This window comes from Microplitis mediator, chromosome 2, assembly GCF_029852145.1.
Source record: "Microplitis mediator isolate UGA2020A chromosome 2, iyMicMedi2.1, whole genome shotgun sequence".
In the NCBI taxonomy this organism is placed as follows: Eukaryota; Metazoa; Arthropoda; class Insecta; order Hymenoptera; family Braconidae; genus Microplitis; species Microplitis mediator.
Genome location: NC_079970.1, coordinates 25,929,954 through 25,950,960, shown reverse-complemented (window position 1 = coordinate 25,950,960; position 21,007 = coordinate 25,929,954). Strand labels below are relative to the sequence as shown.

At 31.4% G+C, this 21,007-nt stretch overlaps 2 protein-coding genes across 5 annotated transcripts; one reads left to right on the top strand and one right to left on the bottom strand.

Annotated features, from left to right (window-relative positions):
• The first annotated feature begins 630 nt into the window (after positions 1-630).
• LOC130678538 (NADPH oxidase 5) lies at positions 631-20,988 on the top strand. 2 transcript variants are annotated; one of them, XM_057485804.1, is made up of 19 exons: positions 631-1,142; positions 1,561-1,833; positions 4,475-4,569; positions 4,817-4,928; positions 5,033-5,130; positions 5,802-5,922; positions 6,152-6,302; positions 8,895-9,105; positions 9,759-9,985; positions 10,064-10,252; positions 10,401-10,594; positions 11,388-11,709; positions 12,451-12,592; positions 12,737-12,927; positions 13,286-13,430; positions 16,516-16,727; positions 17,976-18,157; positions 19,040-19,453; positions 19,882-20,988. In XM_057485804.1, the coding sequence occupies exons 2-19, from the start codon at positions 1,669-1,671 to the stop codon at positions 20,077-20,079; spliced, it is 3,369 nt and encodes a 1,122-aa protein (XP_057341787.1). In that variant the 5' UTR covers positions 631-1,142; positions 1,561-1,668; the 3' UTR covers positions 20,080-20,988. The 2 variants fall into 2 exon arrangements, with proteins under 2 accessions (XP_057341787.1, XP_057341788.1); XM_057485805.1 differs by lacking the exons at positions 631-1,142; positions 1,561-1,833; positions 4,475-4,569; positions 4,817-4,928; positions 5,033-5,130 and having other exon boundaries at positions 5,817-5,930.
• On the bottom strand, positions 13,733-16,083 carry LOC130678539 (uncharacterized). Of its 3 annotated transcripts, none has more exons than XR_008991837.1 (3): positions 14,539-16,083; positions 14,246-14,438; positions 13,733-13,881 (listed from the first exon to the last, which is right to left on the bottom strand). XR_008991837.1 is itself a non-coding variant. In XM_057485806.1 (2 exons), the coding sequence occupies exons 1-2, from the start codon at positions 15,994-15,996 to the stop codon at positions 13,878-13,880; spliced, it is 1,755 nt and encodes a 584-aa protein (XP_057341789.1). In that variant the 5' UTR covers positions 15,997-16,072; the 3' UTR covers positions 13,735-13,877. The 3 variants fall into 3 exon arrangements, 1 of the variants encoding a protein (XP_057341789.1); XR_008991838.1 differs by having other exon boundaries at positions 14,246-14,456; positions 14,539-16,082; XM_057485806.1 differs by having other exon boundaries at positions 13,735-13,881; positions 14,246-16,072.
• Positions 20,989-21,007: the final 19 nt, after the last annotated feature.

The window sequence follows — 21,007 nt, the reverse complement described above, 5'->3', positions numbered from 1 at the left end:
CTTGGTCATCAACAGTATTTTCCCAGGCTTTTTTTTATAATCGTTAAACTATGGGCTAAATTTCATTTATTTTTTATTCAATAGGAAAATTCAGTTTTTTTTAAACCCTGGCTCAAATACGTCATCTATGATAAATTATATTTTTTTTAACCAATAAATTGATGTATCGATTTATGCTAAATTCCAATTCATTTTTATAATTTTTTCCAACAATAAGTAATAATTTATTCAAACAAAATAAAAGTTTTATTTAAAATTCATCTCGCTTTAATTTATTTAAATACAGTTACAGATAATCTCCGATTTAAATATATATATGTATATGTATATACTTTTAGTCAATAAATAAATTTAACGATACGGTTTTCTCGATAGCAGCATCGCGACTGATCATTAAAAATCGCAAGTACGAGATGAGGCCACGCTGAGTTGTCAAAAAGTGAAAGGATACAGCATACAGTAATATATATATAATATAGATATATATGTATATAAATCGACAATCCACAAATGTATGTTCTCTCCCTACCAATATTATTCCACATCTCCACACGTCTTTTATAAACTTGTTCATCTCTCTTTTTTATTTTCCTTTCAGTTCGTCAACGATTTACCTCTCTTACGTACACGCGTAAAACCAACTCCAAAGTCAGCCCTCAACCGTAACAACAAAACTATACAACAAACGCAGCCAATCCGAGGCCCTTATCCAGCGTTTCCCGGCAAAACCCCCATATAATTTTCATCATTCAAATATTTTTAGTGACGTGAACATGAAAAGGTGTCTGGTCGTGACGCAATTCTTTAGCGAATTGCGTGATTCGATTTATTCTCGGGAATTCAACGGTTTGCACGTTTAATACTAAACCAAACCAGAGGCCCCTGTTCCTTTCTCCGCAACTGAAAAAATAAAAAATCTAGTTAAAATAAAATTAAAAGTAAACGAGACATCCGAGGGAAATAAATAACAAACAAAAAATAAAACGACAATAAATAGAGTGTGATAGGTGATCGGTGGAATTTCTTGCGCGTCAACTGAACTACATGATGGACGCGTCAATTCATTTATAACAAAAAAAATAAATAAAAAATATATAAATAAAACAGTGACACCAAAGTGATTTTTTCGTGAACCGAAAAAGGTTTTTTTACTTCTTTTTTTTTTTTGTTATTTAACTTAACTTTTTATTTTATTTGAAATGCTTCCGGTATACTCGGGTTTACTTGCGCACCCCCATTTACCCCGCGTTATTCGTCTAGCCCGATTCATTGAGTACACTGAGTGTGTTTGCCAGCGACTCGACTCACCAAGTTCATCACTCTAGCACTTGAACTTTCAATTTGTCTTAACTTGCCGCTATTTTTTACTTTTTACTTTTCAATCATTTTTTTTTGCCTCCCCTATTTATTTTTACTTCCATCCCATTTTTAATCTGCCACCAGCATTAAACTCGAAAATAAAAAATAATTAGACAGTGCTAATCACAAGTGGGGGTGTATAAATTAGCTAATGTAAGATAGTATCACCGACTACTCAATTTAATCCTCGACGTGTTGCAGGGTGAGTTTCAGTGAACAAGAGAACAGATAGTAGTTTAAAGTATAGAGTATAGAGCAAAGAGCAGAGAGTTGAACGTAAAGAGACGTTTACCTGAGGGAGACTTTACGATGGCAAGTTACGAGATCCGTGCAGAGTGCATGAGCTCAATGGAGGAGGAGTGTTTGATTGAGAGACGAAGAAGCGCCACCCTAAAGGAGTGCTTGGAGCTCTTGAAACTCGAGGGATCGCCTAAGTACGGACGGGAGTCTTTCAGGAAGCTCTTTCAAGATGAGGTAATTTATTATTTATTCATCCGAGATTATTATCACATCAGTACCTCCGTTAACCAAATTAAAAAACTATCTGACCCGGGTTATCCATATATTTTTTTTTATTATTCAACTCCTTTTAGTAGCACTAAAAAAAAACTACAGACTTCCACAGATTACAGATCTCATAAAAACAAAAAATAAAAAAAAACATTTTTAATACTACAACTTTTAATGCTTGTAAAAAATACAACTCAATTAGAGTAATAAAAATTTTTTTTGACAGAACCGAGAAATTAAGAACGGCTATTAAATATTACATCCATTATTTTTCTATCCCTCTCTCTTGCGACGTAACTTGTACTCTCTTACATTACAAAGGCACGTCCAAGAGATAACGAAGCTAGTTTTGCTGGCAATAAGAGAGTTAGCTGTAAGGGGAAGGCAATTGGTGGCAACCCCCGGGCAATCGTCGAGGTCTCGTTAAATAATAATCGATAGATCGTGCGCGCAAACCCATTCTCTCTTTATTTAACTTACTTACTTGATAACTTATAGCCTCCTTTTTTGATCCTTCATCAGTATATACGCTATATGCTATATATATATATATAGAGGAATTTAATATATAAAACGCAGCGGCGTGGATTACGTGATCGAGTAATGGGCTTACTTCGAGGTATGCCAGACTTCAGACAACAATCTATATGCACAAAGATATACGTGTGTACATATTATACATAGATATATATTGGTGTGTATTATATATTAGTGTAGATACATCTACGTCTCTTGAGGCGAATCGAGGAGTCGATCTATTCAGGGCTCTGTTTGATCAAGGCGCTCGATCGCCTCGGGCTTGAGACCTTGACGCCTCGAGCACCTCATCACGTTGCGAGAAATCTTATATTATTGCAGATACATATATATATATATACGTGTACGGTTATGCTATAAACCCACACATACATAAATTACACATTTACTGATGGGTTAGTCTGTCAGCCGAGCCATTCAATCGGCGAAATTAGCTCAAGTTTAAATTTAAACAAAATAAGTTTAAAAAATTTATATTAAGTGGAGATTGTTTATGACCTGGAGGTTTATTCATAAAGGAATTTTTTATTTTTTTTTTTTTTGTATTCATACGTTCGCACGTATTTAAGTGCCTCATTAACTCGGTTTTCATGTTATGAAGTTTTTAAAATTATCCCGCCCGATGGGAGCGAAAGTTGTATTCAGGATAATCGGATGATAATTGGCGGCGGTACTCGAGCCGTCATCACGATTACGAGGTTTGCTCGAGTTTCGTTCAAGAATGGGATCAAATAACACACGCTAGCTATATGCTACGGTAACTAGTATAAGTAAACATCGTGGGTTTATGTATGTTGTATGTTATATGTATATGTATGGATGTTTGCATGAGTTTAAAGCGTCCGGTGTATTGGTAAATCTACTTGCGGTTCGGCATTTGAGAAAGGGCGACAACCAAATGCAGAGATTGGCTTACCGATGTGCCCATGGTATTGACCCATTTCTCAATTCATTGTGTAAATAAACGATACGTTAAAATTATAAATTTTTGCATTGTTATTATTATTATTATTATTATTATTATTATTATTATTATTATTATTATTATTATTATTATTATTATTATTATTATTATTATTATTATTATTATTATTATTATTATTATTATTATTATTATTGGGGCAAAATGGGTTACGTTAAAAAAAAAAATTATTAAATAATTTCTTTATCGAGTTATTGAAAAAGAAAATCAATATGGGGCAAAATGGACTTTGTCAAACAATAAAAATTTTCATTCTCTTAGTACTTTTGTACAAAAAAAAATCTAAGAATTTGTCATAATTGTAAAAGGACAATGCAAATATAGAAGAAAATGTCTCCTTGATTAAGAATAATTTTCCTTAAAACATTAAATAATTAAATGAGATCTAAATCAAACGCTGGAATAAATTATAACCATTTTAAAAATATAAATTTATCTGTAAATTGAAATTTCAGTGTATACCGACGAAATAAAAAATTTATTTTATCTCGAATCCTTTTTTTGAAATGACATGTAATGTTAAACCATCAAATTTATGAAATTCGCTTTAATAATTAACATGTATATTTTCACCTGACTGTAATTGACGTTATTTTATTCTCGATGTTAACAAATGCATTTTGTTAAACCGTTTATCCGTGAGTATACAAGATACAGTTGTATTCATAAATGTCACGTTCTCGTTAATCAGTAGACACGCGAGGGGATCTTATAAAGTGCCGGAAATAAATGAAAAAAAATATTGTGTGAATGATTTAGTAACGTGAAACGTCTTGACTGGAATGTAGCCTAAGTTTTTCCAAGAATCTGTGTGTGTAAGTCGTAAATCGTGGTTGTATTTTATACTTTAAATAGTACCAGCAGTAGCAGTAGTAGTAGTAGTAGTAGTAGAAGTAGGAGTAGATTATATAGTAGTACAGTAGTACAACTCACTGTACAAGTACACGTAGTATCATGGTACACGTAGTGCCGGTATAGTTATACATATATATATGTATATAGAATCTAGACATCTAGAGCAACGATGATTCACAATTCAAAGCCAACTGTTACTGGTACATAGCATTACAGGGTATGAACTTTCAGGTGCTCTCGGGAAAATTGTTTATACTCTTTGATCAAGACAGAGACGGGGTTCTCAAACAGGAAGACTGGATTGAGTTCCTCAAAGCCCGTCTGACGTAAGTTAAAATTTTTTTTATTATATTTTATTTTTTATTTATCATTCAATCCGGATCCTGTATGGATATCTGGCCCTATATGCAGTTATTTTATAATATATCTCTTTTGCCTTGCTGTCCATTTTGCAAAGTGTGCAGATCTATCGTCGTCACGTACAGTCGCGCGACTGTCACGTCAAAAATCCACCCCCGTCTCTTTATTCACCTTTTTTTATTCAATTTTTTATTTTTTCGGTTCACTCGCCAGAAGTGACAAACAAGCGGACTTCATTGATCAAATTGAAAGTGTCGCTTATGTATTGTGCGGCGATGGCCCCATTGATTTGATCGCCTTCAACAAAATATTTCACGCTAAAGGGGTAAATTATCCGGTTACTATTTTATTTTTTCACCAGTTATTTGCTCACATTATTCCGTCTAATTGCATTTTTTTGTTCAATGTCGTCTGCACAAAATTTTTCAGATCATTGATAAACTGTTTCGTTTAATTAAACAAGACAGCACAGGATACGTTTCCCCAGGACAGATTATGGAGTTTCTTCGAGAAATTACCAACCCGAGGTAATTATTTAAATTAATTAATTAATTTTCTCAACAGTCATCCAGCTGTTAATTAAATATCATTGCAATTATTTAAAATTATTATTAAAACAATTAATTGTGGAAAAAATTTTTGAGATCTAAAAAAATCGGAAATATAATAAGGACATGGAGACACTTTTAGACAGCAATATAAATAATAAATTAAACTTTTAAAATTTACCTAACAGAAAAAAAACCTCTGATTGATTTATATAGCAGCAATTAAATGCTCAAAATAATTGTCTTCAATTGATACTATTAATTATTCGAAGTAATGGATTTTAAATATAAATCTGCAGTAAAATCAGGGCATGATAATTTTTAAAATTCCATTTTCTCGTTTATCCAGATTTAAATCCATCAGTTCTACTACGTCGTGTATGTTTTTTCAATTGAATTTATTTTATGACATCCGTAATTCAATCAAAAATCTTATAAATAATTTTCGAGAAGGAAATTTAAATTTTTAATCAGCGCAGTATCAGTCTGGAAAATTTAATAAATTATAAAATGTCATTCAAAAGAAAATAAGTTCGGTGGCTGGTGGTACAAAATTTAAAAAAGTATCAGTGGGGATGAATTATAAAAAAATGATAAATTAAATCTTGATTGTTGTTAAATGTTAACCAAAAATGTTCATTTGTCAAAAGATCACCGGCGGGCTTCGATAAAAGCAATCTAGAATGGCTGGAGAAGATCTTCAAACAGACAGTTGGAAACGAACGAGAAATACGTCGTGAGGAATTCAAGAAAATCGTTATATCGAAGAACGTGAGGCAGTAAATTTTCTCTTATCTTAAAACTCGTACTTTTGCCCTCGTGTACCCCTTATTCCTTGCATAGATATATATATATATATACATATACATTTGTGTATACTTATATACAGGTATACAAATATATATATATATATATGTAGTTACCGTACCCTCTTACCCTTCATCATTCAGGAAAACAACAATCTTGAATAAAGCCAAGCACATTTTTATCCGCGTTACAGCCTTTCTTCACCGAGAGAGTATTCCAGATATTCGACAAGGACAACTCGGGTACAATATCTCTCCAGGAGTTTCTTGACGCTATGCATCAATTTGCTGGTAAAACTCCGGATGACAAGATTCGATTTCTCTTCAAGGTCTACGATATCGACGGTATATATATTTACTCTATCCAATTCTATTTTATTTTTATTTATCAAATAAATCTTTATAAATAAATAGACAAATAAAATTTTTTATCAATCCGAAGTAAATGGTACAGAGTGCAATCGCTTATCAAATTTTCATTCTGCGATACTGTATTTACTTTAATTAATGTTTTTAATTTAAACAACAGCCCGGCAATTTTATATTTATTTATACACAAAAAAATGGTTTCTTAGGACTCAAGTTCTCGCCTAAAAAAAAATTTTCTTTTCAATTTATGATGCAAAAAATTTTGGCGCCACTAAATCATTTTTTTCTGTGTATATTAATATATAAGACGCAAGTGTCTGGGTAAAATTAATTTGTTGACGGAAAATTATAACAGAATTTCTGGTGTGACAAAAAAATGTAAGCTACTTATGAGTACTTATATCAAGAGTTATTTGTCAATATTAAATATGTTTTAATAATTGAATTTATTGTTTACATAAATTTATGTAAAAGTACTTGGATATGCTTCCATTTATAGAGCAAGTTAAAATAAATAAACCAGATGTAAATGGTACCACGAGAAACGATTTATTAAACTCGTATCGTCAGACCTTCGAATGGTGAAGATCAGTCACGAGAAAGAAAATATATAGAGTAGGGTAAAGGGAGGTTTCAACCCTTGAGACTTGAGTTTTTAAGTAATCATCGTGATAGTTACCCGTGACTTACTCTGAGTCTTGTCTATTGCTTAATTCATCAAATTAATGAATTTGCTAAACGTTTCGGTTTGAAAGTTAACAGAAATTTTTTATCTTGAAAATTTATTTATTATTAATGTTCGGAAATTCAAAAAGATAAAAGAATAAATAACGAAAAAAATTGTAAATAAGAAATTTATTACCACAAAAAAATAGAGTAATTTATTTTTTGTCAGCTTGAACCGAGTGAGCGAATAAAAATAAAAAATTTAAGAAAAAAACGTGTGTTTTTATAGCCCATTAAAAATAGTGCTCCACATTTACAAAAACAAAATATAAAATATAAGTCTGCAATACCCGTTTATATTTTCTATCACTTAAATTTGAAATTTTTAAAAACAACCATCAAAGAAATTTATTGATGAAGAGAATTCGTCGACTTATTAAAGTTATATTTCTAGTTCCACTTTCGGCATTTTTGTTAGCTAATGGATTTCTGAGTAATCGATTCTCTTAAAATTATACAATCTACATTTATATAATCCTGAGCGAGTACTTCATATTATTTAATTTTGTCTTTTATAAGCTTGTGATAAACGAATATGAGTGCTCTGATATTTCCGTATTTCAAATTTTACTAATAAAATTCCATAAATAAAAATTGGTAATTCACTTCACTCGTACGAGTGATATTTATGGAAGACCTGGTAAAAAAGTTTCGGCCAAAAAAATAATAACATTTTTTATCAACCGAAAAAGGCCCAGGTAGCGAACTCAAGGCCGAAATTATGATAATTTTCTGTTCTATATTAAGTTGTTTAAAATTATTCCAAGTTCTATCATTTTTTTTTATGCAAAAAAAAAACAAATTGTATGGCCGAAAATCGGCCGAATGAATTTATGAGCCAATTTTCGGTCTGTTTATTAAAAATAATATAATTTCGGCGCGTTTTCGCCCAACTTTTCGGCCTTTTCCAATAAAATTCATCGACTTTGGCGTGATCTCGACAAAATTTCTGCCCTTTTGAATAAAAATTGTACGTTTTCAGCGTAATTTCAATCAGATTCAGCCTTTTTTTCCACATATTTTTACCCGGGAATGCTATCGATTTTTCAAAGTTCATAATTTTCTATAATCTGATAAAGTATTTACCCAGTGTTTAAAAGCTCCTTTTAAATAACATGTACATATAATATTAACTAATAGCTTTTACTTAAATACTTAGAAGTAGCTTACAATTTGTTTTATTTTAAATTCTTTTATAATAAAAACAAATGTAACGATTATCATTATTTTTTTTTTGAAAATGTTGTACTTAATTCGATTTGTTCTCAAGTAATACTAAGAGAAACAACTTAGAGCAATAAGAGTATATGAGTTTTAATAAAGTAAATGTACTTTCAATCCATAAATACTTATTGCAAGTACTTTTAAGTTATTACAAGTATTTCTCTTGTAATTTTAATCCACCCGCTTTATTCAATAAATTTACTCTTACATAAACTTGAATAAAATTTTAAAAAATAATTCTACTACTTAATTTACACTGAGAGAAAATTAACTTTTAGAAATTTTGGATTTTCTTCTCACAAAAAATTTTAAGATAAATTCGTAATAATTTTTGTTGATTCACTTCTTAAAAAAAAATTATTTTTACAAAAGTTACTTTTTTTTCAGTGTAATTAAAAAATTTTTAATTAATTACTCTACTCAATTAAACAAAACCAATGATGCGGTAATTATAATTAAAAACTTTATGTATAAACAATACAAAAGAAAAAAAGCGGACTTTGGATCCTTTAATTAAATTTTTTATAATCAAGTGTTCGCTATTTTTGTTTTATTTTACTCAGGTATTAATATAATAATAATTAAACAATATTATTACGTAATATTACTTTGATAAAGGGGACGGATTAATTCAGCACCGTGAATTAGAACACGTTATGCGAGCCTGTATGGAGGAGAATGGAATGAAATTTAGTGATGAGCAGATTGAAGATTTAACGCTTGCCCTGTTTGAAGATGCCGATCAGGGTAATAGAGGTGCAATCACGTTCGAGGCCTTGAAGAAGCAGCTCGAAAAACAAGAGGGTCTACTCGAAAATTTATCCATCAGGTAAATTAATAACCAGCTGCAAATAATAATAATAATAATACTCAATACGTAAAATGATTTGTCTTGATCATTAAATCGTCTTATCAACTCGTCTCACTATTTTAGTTTAATTTCCACTTGGCTTTGTAATTAAATTCGTCAGTCGTCTCTTATCTGTTTCTATTTCTATTTCCATTACGCCATTAATTAAATATTTAAAAAACAAAATTCCAAAAACGTCATTTAATTGAAATCTTTTCCAAATGAAAATTAACATTTTATATTTATCAGACTCAACGACCTCACACAATTTTATATTATCAGTTATTCGATTAAACGGGTTTTTAAATAGAGTCATAAAATTCAATTATCATTCCGCATTTATTTGTTTATTTAAACGGATAACTAATAGCGTTTATTACTTTTAAGTTTTTTTTTTTTTCATCAATAACAAAATTTAATTATTACAAAATAATTTAAAAAAGACTGCAGATAATAGACTTAAATGAGGCCAACAGTTCACGTTAATAATTTATAAAATAATTAAAAAATTTTTTTCGCGCGTTATTTTACCCAACTACGAAACAAAATATCTGCAAAAAAATTTAACGATCGGATTTGAAGGTAATTTAATTTATTATTATTAATTACAATAATTAATTAAAATTTTTCAGTATAGATCGTTGGATGGTACCACCGAAGCCCAAGCAATCCAGGCCATCGGTCTTAAGTCTATTGCATTCATTAAGACCTTATCAGCTGACGAAGCCGTATTTAAAAAATAACTATGTCTTTATGGTATTTATTTTTGCATTTGTAATAATAAATGTTTTACTTTTTGTCACGAGACTGTATCAGTACAGAAATACAAACACTTACACGATGTTGGCACGAGCATGTGGTAATTTATTATTTTTAAATTAAAAATAATAAATAATAAATAACTAAATAAATGGATTAACGAAATGTTTATCAACAGGACAATGTTTAAATTTTGATTGTATGTTTATATTAATACTGATGTTACGACAGTGCATCACGTTTCTGCGTACACATGGATTTAATTCGATTTTGCCGTTGGATCATCACATTTACTTGCACAAAATGGTCGGTGTTACGATTGGAGTGATGTCAGTTGTGCATACAGTCGCCCATCTCCTGAATTTCGGTAAAATTTATTGATCAATATATCACAATATGTTAACATTCAATTTTTATGTGTGTGTGTGTGCATGTGTGTGTGTTTATATACACATATGTAGGGATCAAAAGAGAATGATACGTAGCATTTACTTCTCTGGTAATTTTGATGTCAGGTTTGGTTGTGATCAACGATCAAGTACTGAACAGCTCGCACTACACGATGTTTGAGTGGCTTTTGACGAGTAGGCCAGGACTCTTTGGTCTAGTGGGTGGCGTGGCTAATCCTACTGGTGTTGCCTTGATCATAATTCTCTTTATTATGATCCTATGCTCGATGCCCTTTGTTCGACGTGGCGGAAGCTTTGAGGTATTTTACATAATACTTAATCATGTATTAATTTGTCAGTTTTGATCATTATTTTCTGTTACTAATTGCAAATGGACTTAGATTTTTCACGCCCTTTTGCCTTTGGGGATCTCGTTAAAGCCAAATGGGCGTGTGATTTTTTTTTTACAAACGGTTTCGAGGCTTATTTTAAAGATAAATTTACTTAAAATTATGTCATTTCCACATATTTATTTTGCTGCAAGTTTTAAAATTATGAAAAGTGTATACGGTAAACTTAGAGCACTGTAAGCTTACACTAGTATAAATTTACATACCAGTGATAACTTACACCATCAGTGAAATTTTACACTTACCAAAGTGTGTTGTGATATCAGATCTCATTCAGAAAGTCTTTAAAAAAAATTTTTTGAGTATATTCCACAAAAAAAAAAAATCTGCAGTATTCAATAATTATGAGCATAAAAATATAATAAACTTTTTTATATTTCTACATTACGGATTTTTTTTTCATTCATTTTACGAAATTATAATGAGTAATGAGTGATCAAGATTTTTTTAAATTCGCATTCATTCCGATTGAGAGTTTTTATAACAAAATAAACTCCCTTTAGAAGTAAATTTTACTCCAAACCGGAGTTTAAATATTAAAATAAACTTCCCTTCATAGTGAATTTTACTCCAAGGGAATTAAATAAATATACAGTCTTCCGGTCCGCATTTACTCCGCAAATTTTTTACAGTGCAATTTGCTAGCTTACTCACTCAAATCTTTATGAATTTAAAAAAAATCTAAAATTACATTACATAATAGATATTTTACTGGACACATTTGCTGTACATTCCCTTCTGGATACTAACGATATTCCACGGGCCAAACTTCTGGAAATGGTTTGTAGTACCAGGGGCAATTTACATGGTGGAACGAGTGCGTCGTTTGATGTGGTTACGATCTGAACGCGGTAAAACGTACATAAGTTCTGGTCTTCTGCTGCCATCGCGTGTGACGCACCTGGTGATCAAACGACCTCACCACTTAGATTTTCGTCCCGGGGACTATGTCTTTGTGAATATACCAGTGATCGCGGGATACGAGTGGCATCCCTTTACCATCAGCAGTGCACCAGAGCAAGAGGGTAAAGTTAAGCTTTTGTATTACCTCTCTTTGCTTTATTTTTAATCTCATTCTACTCTTACACTCGTCCATGTTTCACTTACTCGCTCGCTCACAAAGCTCTTGTGATGATGCCACTTTTAAAAGTTCCCTTCTTATACACAACTACTTTCACTACTACTTTTACTACTCCTACTGCTGGATACAACTACCAACAAACTTGTTCAACTGTATACTATTAAACTAAGAGAGAAAAAAAACACCGTACGATAGATGCCAAACTTTTACCCCAAGCGGATTGAAAACGTACATCCTCAAGCGGCCGGCAGGTGTTAAGATTTCTTTCTCTGATGTTAAAAAAAAAAAAAAACCAAATAAAATAAAATAAATTAAAAAAAAAAAAAGTAGATAGAAGAAAAAGATTGAAAAGTTTTTCTGCAACGAATTAAAAAAGTCCAAGAACTAACAATGCTTGTTAGAATACGAATTTTATGAGCGTAATAAAAAAATCGAATACTCAGCAGTCATAATATAAATACTTTTTAAAGTTAAATTATAACTTATAAGTATTTCAAATAAAATTACCTGGACAGACACAAAGTAAAAAAAATATATATATATATATATTAAAAAGTAATTATTACATTTCAGCAATTTAAAATTTAATATATAATATTTCAAGTAAACGATACTCAGATATTAATAACGCTTTGTTTTAAATCGAATTTTGTGCATTTAACAATGAGCATTATTATCATATTAGAATACATGTGGCTGCACATAAGAGCTGTTGGCGAGTGGACCAATAGTTTGTACGCGTACTTTGAAAAGGAGCAGCAGAAACTCGAACGTGGAGATGCGATAGCCATCGAGGGATTTAGTTCACCTCCCGCGGCTAGAAATCCGTACGTTACTATCAGCTCAATATCATCATGATGATAATAATAATAATTATTATTACTATTATTATTATTATTATTATCGTTTTTAATTACCAAATGGGACAATAGACTTGATTTATAACTTTTTCATTATTTCAACATTATTAGAGTACCACAATCGACATCGGTAACAATAGAGGAAGAAGAGAACAAAGTTAAAGTTATAAACGAATCCCAGGAGGAACCTCGGGGCTTGGACAATCCTCTTTTTGTTGGTGACAGCGACACGTTGGTGTCTGGTTCAAATACTATTGCTATGACCAACGTCAACACCAACATATCTACAGTAAATCCAGACGGTAAGTAACTCAAATTTAGATAACTTTTCCTATCACATTTATGTTTTTTTTAATTTTTCTTGAAAACTCGTACTCCAAATATTTGTTTTACTTAACAATAAATATATGAATATAAAGTCTGGTAGTTTGGGACAAAAATAAATAATAAGTAATTCAAGATTTTTTTTATTTCCGTTGATAAAAATTTTTTTTAACGACCCATTGTACCCCGGAAGGGGAGGTATTGAATTATATTAATATGAAAAGATTGAAAAGTATAAATAGGGAAAATAAATGAAATTAGTCGGCCTTTTTTATCGCATTTCCGTTCTGCCCATTGATAAAATCGTATTTTATTTTACAATATATGCGAGTATAGATTTAAATGGACACAAGGACTCAATAGTACAGTCGCAAGACAGAAAGCTGAGACGGCTGTTTCTTACAAATAAAATGCCACTCGAGAAGTCATTTTCTATGCCAGATATGCAAACCAGGCGGAAAAAACGGGAGCGACTGATGGCGTAAGTTTAAAAATAAATATACAAAACGTTGATTAAATCAAGCAACCTGACCAAACCTCATTAAAACTTAAACTTCAATTAACTCTCCGTTTGTAGAGCTCGCAGTTTAATACACTTCCTCGTTACCTCTGTAAATAAACATATTAATCAATTTTAAGAGCTTTAATTGAAATAATATGTAAACTATTATAATTTAAAACAACTATTTGATTAAGGGGTTAGGGGTACTCAGGGGTATGAAAAAATGATGATTTTCAATAATTTTTTTTTTGTAGTTAATTACTTTATTTGACAAAAATAAAAACATAGCTTTATTAGAACACGTTTCGATTTGACTTCACGAAAATTTCAAAAAAAAAAATTAATAATTCAAAAAGTTATCGCTGTTTTTGTAGAGCCCGTTCCTCCCGAAGTCCTTTGCGGTGATCATCATAAGTCCTTGGAGATTCATCTAAAATCAATCGGACAAGAAAAATTAGTTTTATTAATAGATAATCTTGTGCCTGATCGAAGCTTTTTTTTTTTTTTTCGAAATTAACAAAATGGCGGCCTCAGGAAATTTTTTTCAAATTTTCGAGAAAAAAACCGACAGTTTATTGTTAAAAAAAAATCGAAATTTTTGAAAAAAAAAAAAATCCTTCGATCAGGCACGAGTTTTTAATGTATTTCAAAAGTACAATAAATTTTATTGAAATCTACCGAGCAGTTTTTAAGTTACAGTGATCACCAGTTCAGAAAACATAGTTTTGAGAAAAACGCATTTAAAGTTTTGCTATGGATTTATGTCGAATTATAAGAATTATTTAATAACTTACACTGAGTCATCTATTCCTGGACCATATAATAGCTCTTCAGCCGACATAGCAGCTTCCAAAATATCGATTTGCTGGTGCCTACGTTGCAATCGACCTTCTCGGGTGTTATCATTAGCGCGCTTATCTGCTACTTTGATACGTGCAGCATCCATTCTTTCTGCATACCGATGAGAATTAGGCCCACAATTAAGTCCTAGTGTATTCATCAAGACTAATAATGAATTTATACCCTCATTAAATATACACATAGCAACGTATGCAGCTATTTGTACGATAGTAAAACTAGTATTTACCGTTTTTGGACATATTTTCCATACTAGTTGGTTAAAGCTTTCATTATTATTCTGATTGAATCCACCTACACATCTTGAAAGTAAATTTTCATTACTAAGATCTTCGTATATAGGCTTGATAGCTTTTAAAACATCAGAAGGTAAAGGAGAATAATCGTGAGAAAAGGTATCAAGCTCTCCTCTTGCTTCAGCGCGCTGGTAAGAGCACCAAGATTCTTCGCCTTTTGGACACATATCATGATTCGGTTTTTCATCACTCGAGCCGTAGTGATAAAAGGTTGCCATTATAGCAGATTTCATATTTTCAATAGAATCACAATGCCGGCGTATTGCTAAACCATAGTACACAGTTAGTTTGTCTATTAATTTTCCTGTGAGCTTACCTCGACCACCAAGACCTTTTTGTTTACTCTTCAGCGTACGTAATCGACTCCCCATCCGCTTTTGGACATGCCCTATACATTCCTTTTTATTTACAGTCGTATTTTCGTAAGGATCTGATTTTATAATTCCTGAATAGGTCTTGGAGTCACCATCACCAATATAGTTGGCATACTTAACTCCATATTTAGTTTCAGAATACGAAAACATTTCGACCATCGCATCCACCTCCATTTTCCCAGAAGACCCTTGATGATTAGCAGAACACACATCTTCATGCGATTGATACCATTCCTCGAACTCAACAGTATTTGTTTTTTTTTTCCAATACTCACATAGCTTACAATATGCACTTTTAATGTTTATGTCAAGAATCTTTCCAGTAAAATAGCCAATTATAGAAGAAACTCCAAATGACGATGTATATCCCCGTTTTTGCCAGGTTCCATCTCCCGATACAGTTAGATGATTTATATCTTCATTTTCAGTTGTTGGCATTGCTTGCTTTTCTTCATTCACAGCTTTCGTCATGAAGGTTTCTGCGACGGCTTTACTACAATTCAAAATCTGTTTCAGTAAAATTGTATGCGTAGATTTATCTAAAAAAGACGGCATGTCCATCAGGCCGCAAAACTTGCACAATCCTTCGTATCCTATTCCTAGTATTCTCATTACAAAAATGAAACGTCTGTTTATTTCATAAGAATGCCCAACGAAAGAACAGGAAGGAATATATTCATTTCCACAGTTATTACATGCAACTACAATTTTGAATCCCAGCCCACGTGTACTTGCTGTTTGAAACACTACATTTCCATCACATTTTTTACATTTTATAAGAGCAGAAATTGCAGTGAATACCTGAATAAAATTTATTATTCGAAATTCAGTACTGCTGTCTTCAGGTACATCATCTTCAGTGTTTTGTTTTAATTTTTTAGAAGATGTACTCTGAATACTTTCATCACGTTCGGCTGTTTTCGGATTAAAAACATTCTTTCTTTTGACTGAACGCGACTTATTAATTTTTTCAGAACTCCGAAGTTCTCTTGAAACCTTTCTAGAATCACGTCCCATGGTTAATAATTTAATTCACTTGAGAAATAATTTATCACAAAACTATCGACTGATCAGTGCAACGACTACAGGTATACTGGCAACCAAAAATTATTTTTCAGTTCTTGTACTACCTACAAATTGTGAATATATATATATATATATATATATATATATATATATATATATATATATATATATATATATATATAATTATAAATACATTAAAATGGGGAGATATTCATGACAATGAAACCCGAAAGGTCGGTTGCTTGCAGCTGTTTCTAGCTACCTGCACTCGAATGCCACGTAGCACCCGAGCGTCCTTTGGTCATTGTTAAATAACTCGAAAAGAATTTGTCGGATTCACTTCAAATTTTCACACAATATTTTTAAAATATTATACTTTAAGAAAATGCAAAAAAAAAAAAATCGATTTTTTGAAAATTCTGACTACCCCTAACCCCTTAAGATGTCTATTTATAATTGCATTTTTGTGATATTCAACGCAACGATATATATTTTCATTTATTTTCACAGATTACGTGGCTACATGAGGTCCGAGTCAGAAAGAAATTTCGATGAAATAAAAATACGTCGCGCCCGACTTAAGTCACTTGGGTTGGCTTACCTCAGCCCACAAAATAAATCGCTGGCACAAAGTTTCAGATATATGAGAACAAAGCCCACGATCATTGCGTTTAAAACTCCTAGTATGGAAAATTGTCAACGTGATAATCAATCTGACTCAGGTAATGTGTCAAGATACAGATAAACATTCATATATTTTTATATATATAGAAAAAAATAGGGAAAAGGCGGGCATACGGGAACCCCAAAAATTTTATAAGAAAATTTCTTTAAACTTCCCGCTATGAAAATCGAAAATTTTCGAAAAAAGATATGATTTTTATCAAGATCGCCGTCTAAGAAATTCTATAGAAAATCTAGACTCAGAGCTCGGTAACGAGGAAAAAAAATTTTTCCTTTACTTCTATGTGCTAGAGTTTTTCCAGAAGACTTGTCTGACTCCCCCGAGGCCTATAATCATTTTACGAACGCCTTAATTTTTATCAGGATCGCCATCTAGAAATTCTACAGAAAATAAACTCAGAAAAAATTTTTTCTAGTCACAAGAAAATTTTTGTTTTTAATTTGTAATACAAAACATTTCTTGCATCAAGAAATTCTTTTTTCCTGTGTATATATGAATACATATACATATAGATAGTTACATATATGTACAGATATATGTGTTATGACGAAGCTTAATCATTGTTAGTGTATACTGTTTCCAAAATTAACCAGCCCATTAGCAGTTTCCGTGTTGATAATCCGGTTAGCCAAAATAATTATAGCGATTTATTTATACAAATTTTATACATACATATATATATATAATACATACATAGTTAATTATTAGGTATATGAGACTAAAATATAATGAGTATTTAATTATTACAGGTGTTTAAATAATTTTGTATTAATTAACTTTAATTAATTATTAAATTATATTGACACGAATTTCAAATTTATTTATATTAACTTTGACAATTAATTTACTAGTACAGCCTTCGGTTCGGTGAACCACTTCCGCGTAAAATCGTTTCATCCCTTGCCTCATGCAATATTTTTTATAATCACCTGCATTGAAAGAGTTTGAATTTCTGAAGCCGACCGAAATTAGACAATTTTCAGACCAATAGCGCACGTGAATTCAAATGTCAACTTGACTGGTTATTGTTATGATGACGTATTATTGTTCCGAGGTCCACAATAAACAAATTGAATAGTGACAGGTCTGAAGTAAAGTTAGAAACTAATTTAGCGGGTAGAAATTAAAAGCTTTTCTTGATTAAGGAAACTCGGAAAATGGTAATGGTCTGAAATTAACTAGTATCGAATGACTAAAAACTCGCGGTTTCAATGCAGGTACTATAAAAAAAATGATAAATTATAAAATTTAAAGATGATAATGGATTTGTAATACATTTTTTAAGGCTCAGCAGATAAAGATAAACGGGAAACGAGCATTACAATGACATTAGCGAATAGTGTAGCGGCTGAAGAGGGTCGGATGCAGAATAAAATTGTGGAATTTGTGGAAAAAAATAATGGCATAGATACCAAGAATTTAAGTGAACATCATGCGATAAATTATCTTGTTGGTAAACCGCTAGAAGTGAGTTTAACTTTTATTTATTTAGTTTTATTTTTTCATTTATTTATACTTTTTAAAGTTTTTTAACTTTCCGCTGGGAAATTGAAAACTTATAACGGAAGAGAAAGTTATTGGATTGAATTCAATTGACAAAAGTCATATTTCACAAATATCAGCGGTTTAGATCCTGAGAAATTTTATTTTTATTTTTTTTGAGGTCAGATCTCTGTTTGCACGAATGTGCGCAGTGTCAATATCTCGAAAATTAATTTATATATTTAAATCACTGGAGAGCGATTGAAAAACTTTAAATTTAAATTTACATCTCATTAGTTTTTTACATCAACCAGTTGAGTAATTTTCAATAAATTAAAGAAAAAACAAACAGAAATTCTACAGAATCGGGAAATTCGTTTACGAGAGAGTCAGAAATTTAATAAAATTTCAAAACTAATGAAAATTTACCCAAATTTAATTCTTCAAAGTCATTAATTTTTTTTAGACCGCAAAATTTTTTTAAAAAAATAAATTTATTAATTTTCGCATCTGCCATTTCGACATGAAAATTTTTTAGTTAAACTTTCGCTCTGAGGAATTAACTTTCAATCAGAAATTTTCTGAAAATAGTATCGGTAACCGCAAATATGAACCGGCATTTTAAAAGTACTCAGAATAATTTCACAAGAATATTTTTCGATTAAATTTTTACAGGATATTAAAAAAAAGAATTTAACTCAATAATTGAAATAAAAAAAAATAAAAATTGTAAGCTACCCAAGCCCTCATTGGGAATATTTTGAGGAAATTGAAAAAAAAATGATAGTTTACTTAGATTTTATTAGCCTACTTACCATTCTCCCAATCGAATAGTTCCATGTAATAAAAAAAGTTGGGAACGGATAGATTTTTCTAGATGGTCCTTACGGAGCACCATCGAGTCACATATTCCAGGCGCAGCATGCCGTGTTAATCGCCACGGGAATTGGAGTTACACCTTTTGCTTCGATCCTGCAGTCAATAATGCACCGATATTGGAAAGTAAGACACACCTGTCCTCAGTGTGAGTTTTCCTGGTCGAGTGATATTCCCGTGACAGTGATGAAGCTTAGAAAAGTTGATTTCTTTTGGATCAATCGCGATCAGCATTCATTCGAGTGGTTTGTAAATTTACTGTCTCAGTTAGAAATCGAACAAGCTGAGCTGGGCTCCACTTTAGAGAGATTTCTCGAGATGCATATGTATATTACTAGCGCGCTGCAAAAAAATGATATGAAAGCCGTCGGACTTCAGCTTGCTATGGATTTGCTCCATGAAAAGGTAAAAATATCTTATTCAACAACATTTTTTTGTTAAAAAAATAAAAAAGAAGGCACTCTATGCCGAATTTTAACTCCTGCAGACGTTTTTCCTGATCCCAAGGCGTCTTACGCGATTCTAAAGAAGTTATTTACTAAAAAAACTAATATTCAATATTCGTAATGCTAAAAAATACTTAAATAAATGATGAAATGTTTTTTACCGAAAAAAATAATAAAATTTTAATCTCGATGATAAACATAAGTTTTATTTATTTGTTCGTCTCATTGTTTTATTTGAACGTTAAAATATTGTTTTATATTTATAATAAATTTTTATGACATTTGGGATTTGAAATAGGTCTGACTGAGTAGTGCAAACTTGTTTAGCTTTATACTCTCTGGTAGTTTCCGTGTGTAAATATTTAAATAAATATTTGTCTTTTCTAGGAAAAGAGAGATTTAATAACAGGATTAAAGACACGTACAAACGCCGGAAGGCCGAATTGGGACAAGGTCTTCAAGCAACTTAAAGATCAAAAAAAAGGAAAGGTTACTGTTTTTTACTGCGGTCCGCCGCAGCTCAGCAGAATTTTACGTTTCAAATGCCACCAATTCGATTTTAATTTTCGCAAGGAAACTTTTTAACTCACATGCTCCATATTTATTTATCATGTCCGGTCTTGATTTATTATCTTTTGTTTGCTCAAAAGTAAGTTTACAAATAAAAATTCAAACAAATACAGCAACAAAAAATTTAACGGCGTATGCGAACGGTCAATCAATAAAGAGAGATGCCTTGCATTGATAATCCGTCGATTAATAATCGCTGGTGTACACGACAGTGAACGTGAGGGTCGAGAAGACCAGTACAGTAGAGACCAGAGCAGAGCAGAGCCAACAGCCAGTGTGTGAGATAGGTGTGCAGTGCGGGTGATTTTCGGGGGTGGAAGTCGCCAACCGCTTTACCAGCACCAACACCAGCCTCTACCACTGCCTCTACTACCACTAATCGATTGAGCAAATGGAGCGAGAGCAAACAACAAGACATTCCCATGTGACACATCATATGTATTAACGCGTCAAAGGATATCCTCAGGACATATCTGTGTATAGAGATGTATACGCCGATTTGTGCTTGAGAGTTAAATTATATGAGACAAATAAATCATTCGGTGTGCGAGGTAAAAGTTGTCAAACATCATCAAACAAATCTTCATCATCCTGTCTCTCACTCCCAAGAGATTTAATCACCGCTTGATTTATTTTTTATTCAATATTTTTTGTTATGAATTTACCTAGACTTTTTTTATCTACTCGACTGTTCTCTCCAGAGAACTATTTTATTTTTGTTTGTCATTATTTTTTTTTCGAGTAATATAATTATCTGAGCTTTTTCATAACTCTCGTGACTTCATGCATGAGCCAAATTGTTAATAGTGCAATCAGCATTCGTGCTTGACGTTCCGTCATTACAATCAATTTTTTATTTTATTATTATTTATATACGTTGTTTTTTTTTGTTTTTATTTTTTTACGAGACTTTATAAATTTAAAATGTTTCCATTTTATGTGA

What these genes read in the sequence shown, in the direction of transcription:
- LOC130678538 (XM_057485804.1), top strand. Translation starts at nt 1,669, where the DNA reads ATGGCAAGTTACGAGATCCGTGCAGAGTGCATGAGCTCAATGGAGGAG. An exon ending in CAGTGCACCAGAGCAAGAGG is followed by an intron (nt 11,710 to 12,450) that starts GTAAAGTTAAGC and finishes TTATCATATTAG; the next exon opens with AATACATGTGGCTGCACATA. An exon ending in CCTCCCGCGGCTAGAAATCC is followed by an intron (nt 12,593 to 12,736) that starts GTACGTTACTAT and finishes CAACATTATTAG; the next exon opens with AGTACCACAATCGACATCGG.
- LOC130678539 (XM_057485806.1), bottom strand. Translation starts at nt 15,996, where the DNA reads ATGGGACGTGATTCTAGAAAGGTTTCAAGAGAACTTCGGAGTTCTGAA.